At 41.0% G+C, this 8,687-nt stretch overlaps 1 protein-coding gene across 1 annotated transcript; it reads left to right on the top strand.

The window, feature by feature from the left end:
- The first annotated feature begins 1,970 nt into the window (after nt 1-1,970).
- Nucleotides 1,971-8,682, top strand: LOC147231459 (myosin light chain 5-like). The gene is made up of 7 exons (XM_086152862.1): nt 1,971-2,123; nt 3,886-3,993; nt 7,030-7,105; nt 7,178-7,282; nt 7,403-7,481; nt 7,560-7,608; nt 8,531-8,682. Exons 1-7 carry the CDS (start codon nt 2,121-2,123, stop codon nt 8,630-8,632), a joined length of 522 nt encoding a protein of 173 aa, XP_086008988.1. The 5' UTR covers nt 1,971-2,120; the 3' UTR covers nt 8,633-8,682.
- The last annotated feature ends 5 nt before the right edge of the window (nt 8,683-8,687 follow it).

Here is an 8,687-nt window from a genome sequence, read left to right as displayed (position 1 = left end):
TTTTTTTTTTCAAAATTGCTGAAAAAAAAAAATCACATTTAGCGTTTAAATATGAAGAAGAGACGTGCGATGTCACGACAACCAGCGGAGCCCACTATGGATTGCACAATGATTCTGCTAACTGCGCTAGCATGCTATGCGGCTGAGACAGTATTGCTGTTTCTGTGGATGTCACTATTAAAATTTTCAAACACTTCAAGCACTAATATATGAACTTAATTTCCATACTTTAGCTGATGTGTGTAATTTTTTCGCGTGTTTCTCGTGCCGAGCGATCGTAAAGCGACAGCGATGACACACTAGGTGAGGCACGCAATGACGGTGCCTCATGTTAGGGGGCGCCGCTGATCCCAGGGATTCTCTTTATTACTCGCTTAAAGAATAATAGAATTTGCAATAGCAAGCTACTGTAAACAGTTAGCAAGTCAAGTCTTGCTTGGCTTTGTTTCCAAAATGGAGGATTACATAGCTAAACAAATTTTCTAAACTGGACTTTCAGTCGAAGCAGGAGGTAAACAGTAAGCGGTCGGCCATAAACATTCAATGTCAAATCGCGCTAAAAACATTCGGGATGTCCAGGATGGATCTGGCTTTGAATGAACAGCAAAGACTCGACATCGGCATCCACAATGCTAAGCTAAAGGAAAACCGAGAGATTTATTCTCGGTGTTGAAAAGACTAAAAACATACAGTGGGAACAGGATCGATCAAGGACGACGGTCTTCACTGGCAGCGATTTCTATTGAGACGGACTTTTAAAGGCAAAGAAAGACAAGGACGATTTCTACAAGCAAGTTACCGATGCTTTTCTTCAGAAGGAGCAGCGCATAAACTTCATTTATACGTAAAGGTGGGCGATAATAACGTTTTTTTTTAAATGTACTATTTTCTATGCTACAGTTTGTATATGTAAAGAACGCTGATATGATATTTTAAACAAAACTTCTGCCAATAAAATGGTAAATAAGGGTAATCTGACTGATGACGTCAGTGCCTCACTGGCCATGAACCTCTACGCACGTCACTGATGTATATATATATATATATATATATATATATATATATATATATTATTTTTAATACATCTCTTCTGGAATTTATTTAAAAAAATATGTACATCATTTATAGATTTTTTATTATTTTTATTATTATTTTTTATTATTTATAGATTTTATTATTATTATTATTATTATTATTTATTATATAGATTTTTTTTTTATTCTTAACTTCAATCAGATTGAAATAATCTCCTTTTTTATAATTTGGTGGAAATATGCATACAACCATTCATCTTCTCATGTTTTCCATCTGTGTCCAAGAAAACCAAGAAAAAACAGTTTCTCCTGGAGGTGCAAAGGAGAAGGTGGACGGTTGAACATCTCGGAATGATTGACGGTTGACTTAAGCCCCGCCCCCAGCTGGGATAGGCTCCGCCTCCCGCGAACAGGCCGTCCACCTGAGCGTGGAGATCTTCCACGAGGACGGAGAACCAGGGTTCCACCAGGGTTCCTGCAGATCTTGTCTCCAACCGTCATTTCAGGATCAAAGGGGAGATCAAACAAACCCCATTAAAAGGCTTTTAATCCTTTAATCTCCTTTTGATCTGTTGAATCAATCGAAGGAATTAGCAGGCAGGTATGTGTGTGTGAGTCTGCTGTAGAACATGCAGGAGAACATGGAGAGAACCTACAAGGAGAACATGGAGAGAACCTACAAGGAGAACATGGAGAGAACCTACAAGGAGAACATGGAGAGAACCCAGTTTGAGAACATGGAGATAACCTACAAGGAGAACATGGAGATAACCTACAAGGACAACATGGAGAGAACCTACAAGGAGAACATGGAGAGAACCTACAAGGAGAACATGGAGAGAACCTACAAGGAGAAGATGTAGAGAACCCATCAGTAGAACCCCAGGGGTGTAGATCCAGAAATAAAACGTCCTTAGAAGGCCTCCAGCAGCTCCAGCAGCTGCTGTCGGGTCCCCTGGAGAGCAGGACGTTCTCCTGAACCCCCTCACCATGTAAGGGGAGGTCGGCGGTTCCCCGAAGACCCGCCGACACTCATTTAAGGCGGCGCCCGATCCGGCGGGCAGCGAGGAACCCGGAGCAGCCGCCATGGTACGTACTGATCTCCATCTCCATCTTCTGGACTTAGGAATACTCCATTAATAACAAATAATACATCGTTTTGACACAAAGGGTGAAGATGGGACAAAGATGCCGGCTAGTTTTTTATTTGTTGCTAAGTTGCTACAGTGTAGCCAGGCTAGTGCAAAACTACGGCCTGCGGGCCAGATGTGGCACGCCCGGTTCTACAATTCGGCCGGACATACCGAAAATTTGATTCTTATCTTCTTCTTCTTCTTCTTCTTTCGGCTTTTCCCTTCAGGTGTCGCCACAGCGAGTCAACTTTCTCCATCTAACCCTATTCTCTGGATCCTCCTCTCTCACACCTACTACCTTCATATCTTCTTTCACTACGTCCATAAATCTTCTCTTTGGTCTTCCTCCAGACCTCTTGCCTGGCAGCTTCACCTTCAGCAACCTTCTACCCAGATCTTCACCATGGTTTGGACATGAACACTCCTTTGTTCATGTCCAAAACATCTCAATCATCACTTTGTTCGGTCATACATGTCCTGCACCCCTGTGACAGATTCTTCTTCTCCTTTGGGCTTTTCCCTTCAGGGGTCGCCACAGCGAGTCAACTTTCTCCATCTAACCCTATTCTCTGTATCTTCCTCTCTCACACCAACTACCTTCATATCCTCTCTCACTACGTCCATAAATCTTCTCTTTGGTCTTCCTCCAGACCTCTTGCCTGGCAGCTCCAATTCCAGCATCCGTCTACCAATATATTCTCTATCCCTCCTCTGTCCATGACCCAACCATCTCAGTCTGGCTTCCCTGGCCTTCTTTCCAAAACACCTAACATGTGCTGTTCCTCTGATAGACTCATTCCTGATCCTCTCCATCCTGGTCACTCCCAAAGAGAACCTCAACATCTTCATCTCTGCAACCTCCAGTTCTGCCTCCTGTCTTTTCGTCATTGCTACAGTTTCTAGTCCAAACATCATCGCTGGTCTCACCACTGTCTTGTACACCTTTCCTTTTATTCTGGCCGATAGTCTTCTATCTCTTCGTACCCCTGACACTTTTCTCCATCCATTCCAACCTGCTTGAACTCGTCTCTTCACCTCTTTTCCACACTCTCCGTTGCTCTGAACTGTTGACCCCAAGTACCTAAAATCCTCCAGCTTCTTGATCTGCACTCCCTGTAGCCTCACCGTTCCAGCCGAGTTCCTCTCATTCACACATTCTGTCTTGCTGCGACTAACTTTCATTCCTCTCCTTTCCAGAGCATACCGCCACCTCTCTAGATGTTCCTCTACCTGTTGTCTGCTCTCACTGCAGATCACTATGTCATCCGCAAATGTCATCCAATGTCATCCGCAAACTAAAATTTGATTCTTAAAAACCTTATGTATTATACCTCGATAGAAGCCGCATTCCTCGTACACATTTGTTGGGGCGTGGCGTATTACCCGCTGTGTCTCTTAGCATTTGGAAAAGGAAAGTGGACAGTGAGGGAGCCGCACTACATTCTACAATGTGATGCTAATTGTAGCTTATGCTACACTTTATGACTACATTTCATTTAGCGACAGAGTAGTAGCCGTTCCTCTTGTTAAAACCATCTCTTCCCGACTCTTCCGACTTCCCGCTGTCTTCTGCACCAAATCTTGACTTGGATCTCGGAGAAGTTGATGCGCCAAACAAGTGACGGAGGCGGAGATTTAATGGCGGAGAGAAAGCCGCGCTTTTGGCGTTCGGTTTCCGCCATGATGCTTCCTAATGGCCGTTGTTCTCGCTCCGCTAGGCTAGCAGGAAGACGAAGAAGAAGGAGGGCGGAGCCAAGCGGGCGCAGAGGGCTTCGTCCAATGTCTTCTCCATGTTCGAGCAGACGCAGATCCAGGAGTTCAAAGAGGTGAAGGGTCACGGGACCGTCACGAGTTTTTCCAACTTTCGGGTTTTCCCGACTTCCTGTGCGGGCGCTAAACGTGGGTTGGTGTCATGTGACCTGAATTGATACTTAAAACTTCGGCGCTGACATCAAGGAAAACATGGGGACCTCAAGGACTCCAGGAACTCTTGCAGAACACATTTTGTAAACTTTACAAACTTTATTGTAAAGCTGCGCTGAACTTCTTGTGCTTTTACGTTTCTTGACAAAAAAATGCTAACATTTATGGGACTTGACATATTTTTACGTTACCCTTTAAAACATAGCACTAGTATAAGCGTAGCATAACAAAACTTTACAAAACCTGATCACACTTCACGGGTGCCCTTGCAGAACTCCACGCGTAAACTTAAGGTTAAAACATCTCGGAACTTTACGTTTACTGACAGAAAAATGGCAAAACTTTGCGTGACTTGTATAGCATAGCATATTGACTTTTTAAAAAACAAATAATGAAAGTTTACTTTTTACAGACAAAACTTCACCTAACTCAACCATTCCTCACAGTACTTAGTATAACCTAGAAAATACAACATTATCTAATGAAAACTTTATGCTTTTTATCGTATCTTTGTTACATTTTAAAACCTAGCATCTCCCACGTAGCATCACAAACTTTACAAAACCTGATGTATCACACAGCTGCCCTTACAGAAACTTAACTTTGTAAAGCTACACTGAACTTCTCATAACTTTACATTTCCAGACAAAAAAAAATGCAAAACTTTGCGTGACTTACCATGTCTTTATGTTGCCTTTTAAAACCTAGCCACCTCCTGTGTAGCATAGCATAACGAAACTCTAAGAAATTGGATGAAACGTTACAATTCCGGAATGAAACCTTAATGAATCCTCATTGCATTTCATAGAACCTGGTAAAAACCAACATTGCCTAAAAATAAATAAACTTTATGAAACTAAGTGGCACATTTTGAAAACCTAGCATGATCCACATAGGATTTTAAACGTTTACATTTCCCTAACAAAACATCTAATATAAAGATTCCTGATTGTACTTTGTAAATGCTAGTAGAAACCAAACAAAGCTCAGTGTTACCCAATGAACTTTGTAAAAAATCAAAAAAATTAAAAAATCTTAGCAAACTTAGCATATCTTTACAATACATTTTACGATATCTTTACAATACACAACATAAAACCTTACATGTTGAAACTTTACAATTTGCAGAGAAAAATGAATTAAGGAAACCAAGTTAAACTGACGTTATCCAACTGTAAATCTTTACACAACTTTATAAATCTTTACGTTAACGTTTACTACTTAGAAACTATCCATGTAGTATAACATAAAACTTTACAAAACCTGATGAAACTTTACGGTTCCCATACAAAACTTCAATTGACTAAACAAATCCTCATAGTACTTCATAAAATATAGTAATATCCCACATTACTGAGAATAACAACTTCACGTAAGTTAAGGACTCTTTGTTACCTTTTAAAACCAGGTGTTCTGTTACTAGCATAGCATTGCTAACTTTACAAAACCTGATGAAACTTCATCTGACTTGACCATTCATCATGATACTTTGTAAAACCTAGTTAAAACAGACATTACTTGACAAAATATAATGTAAAGCGATGAAATGTAACTAAAGATAACAAAATACTTGAAAAACTTAACTAAATCTTTACACTAGCAACCACCCACGTAGCATCACATAAAACTTTACACAAGCTGATGAAACTTCTTTACAGTGAAAAACTTCACTGGAATTTACAAATCCACATTTTACTTCATAAAATCAAGTAAACCCACATTAATGGAAAAAAAACTTGACACAACATAATTAATGTGTTTCATTTTTTACGTTAACTTTCAAAGTTAAGCAATTGGCCTCATAGCAAAACATAAAACTTTACAAATTCTCATGAAATCTTACGTTGTCTCAGACAAAAAGTCATATAAATTGACAAATCCTCATAGTACTTCATAAAATATAGTAATATCCCACATTACTGAGAAAAAAAAACTTTGTGCAAGTTCATTAATCTTTGTTACGTTTTAAATTCAGGTGTTCGGTTACCTGCATAGCATTGCTAACTTTACAAAACCTGATGAAACTTCATCATAATACTTCATCATGATACTTTGTAAAACCGAGTTAAAACCAACATTACTTGACAAAACATCACTTAACGCTAATAAACTGTACTAAAGATAACAAAAAACTTGAAAAGCTTTACTTAATCTTCACACTTGCAACCACCCACATAGCATTGCATAAAACTTTACACAGCCTGATGAAACGTAACATTTTACAGCGAAAAACTTCACCGGATTTGATGAATCCACATTTTACTTCATAAAATCAAGTAAACCCACATTAACAGGAAAAAAAAAAAACTTGACGCAACATAATAAAGTTTTTTTTTTTTTTTACGTTAACTTTCAAAGTTATGCAATTGTCCTCATAGCATAACATAAAACTTTACAAATTCTAATGAAGTTTTATGTTGTCTCAGACAAATGTCATATAAATTGACAAATCCTCATAAAATATAGTTATATCCCACATTACTGAGAAAAAAAACTTCACGCAAGTTATGGAATCTTAATTTAAACCTTTTAAATTCAGGTGTTCGGTTACCTGCATAGCATTGCTAACTTTACAAAACCTGATGAAACTTCATCATGATACTTTGTAAAACCTAGTTAAAACCAACATCGCTTGACAAAACATCAAGTAATGTTGACAAAAACTTCACGCACTCGTAGTACTTCAACTAGTAAACACTGACATTAACCAAAAAAGAAGCTTCGATGTTACCTTTTGGGCCCTAGCCACCACAAGCATAGCATGACAAACTTCACAAAAGCTAATGAAACTAAGAAAAAAAAAATGATAATGGAAAACTTTACATACTCAGCATTATTTAACTTCAAAACTATAGATGTGACGAAATGATGTGAAATATCCAAGAGCGTACTTTAATACCCTTAAGCTAGTTTTCATATTCGCCGCTTCTGCCTTTCAGGCGTTCACGCTGATCGACCAAAACCGAGACGGATTCATCGACAAGGAGGATCTCAAAGACACCTACGCATCACTGGGTTCGTAGCGAGCGGTTGGCGGGTTAGCATGTTAGCATGTTAGCATGGCACTGACGGGTCGGGTCTCCACAGGGAAACTGAACGTACAGGACAGCGAGCTGGAAGACATGCTGAAGGAAGCCAGCGGCCCCATCAACTTCACCATGTTCCTCAACCTGTTTGGGGAGAAGCTGCACGGTGAGATCTTTTCTTCTGCCGAGGAGAAGTTTGAGGAGCAGGAGGTCCAGGTGGTTCCTCCATCTCCATCATAGGAGGCCCAGGTGTGGGCGGGTTTAGCGACGTAGCCCTTTGTTACAGGGACAGACCCCGAGGAGACCATCCTCAACGCCTTCAAGATGTTCGACCCTGACGGCAAAGGCGTCCTTCACACTGACGAGTGAGTGTAGCCCCGTCCAAGCGCACCTCCTCCACCCCTGGGTTTGAATTAACGCCTACGATTGCTGTTGTCCTTCAGGCTGCAGAAGCTTCTGATGACCCAAGCAGACAAGTTCACGGCAGAGGAGGTGAAACAGAAGTTTCTTGTTACATACACAACGGTCAGCTGGAGGTACTCCTTATTGCATGGACTCCATCAGGATGCTGAAGGTGTTCGGTCACATCGGCAGCTCATCTTGAATCTCTGGAAGTAGCTGATGGAGCTCCAGGGAACATTCCATCATGGCCTCTGTGTTCCTGTACTAGATACCCAACTTGCCCATCACTTCTTCATGGCCTCTTATTTCCTGCACCAACATGTCCACTAATGACTGTAGCAGTCTGTAGCATCACTTCATCTAACTCCCATCCCACCTGCGGGGCATAGCCGCTAACAACATTTAGCATTGCATCTTCAACATCTGGATCTGACACTTAGCACCTCTGGAACATTCTGAGCTAACTCCTTCAAGATAACTCCTACTCCTTATCTCTTCCAGTCAGTACATGATAGTACAGTTTCAAACCTGCTCCTAAGCTTCTAGTCTTGCTACCTTTCCACCTGGTCTCCTGGACACACAGAATATTCACTTTCCTTCTCAACATAACGTCAACAAACTACCTTTTCCTGCCATCGTTCCGATAAGCAAGTCCCAAACTTTTGCCTTTCCTCTTCTCTCTGCTTCCCAACATGCCTTCCTCCAACAGTAGCCCAATTTCCACCAGTACCCTAGCTGTAGGTTACCTGTAGGTTATCGTTACTAATGTTGGCCTCCAACGACTTGTATGGAAGTTGTAGTTTTGATTGGCATACTGGGTTTTGGCACTTTTTATGTGACACAACCATTGAGTCCTATATGTATAATATACATGTATGTTTCCTACCCACTTGCCTACCAGTGGCTGATTTGGCGAATTCGTTCTGTAACAGGAAATAGTCTTTTTGTTGCATAACTGTCTGGCTGGGCTTATATTTTTGTGACCTCTCGAGTTCCTTTCGCCCCGGTCCAGGTGAAGCAGATGTTCCAGTCGTCCAGCATCGATGCCGCCGGCAACCTTGACTACAAATCCCTGTGTTACATCATCACACACGGCGAGCAGCAGGAGGAGTGACGTCGGGCGACACAAAAAAACTCTTATTTTGAAATAAACACATAACGTGCATGTG

This window comes from Fistularia commersonii, chromosome 9, assembly GCF_037954325.1.
Source record: "Fistularia commersonii isolate RoL2024-O1a breed Wild chromosome 9, RoL_Fcom_v1.0, whole genome shotgun sequence".
Classification (NCBI taxonomy): domain Eukaryota; kingdom Metazoa; phylum Chordata; class Actinopteri; order Syngnathiformes; family Fistulariidae; genus Fistularia; species Fistularia commersonii.
The sequence above is the reverse complement of the archived record's forward strand: the minus strand, read 5'-3'. Positions and strand labels throughout refer to the sequence as shown.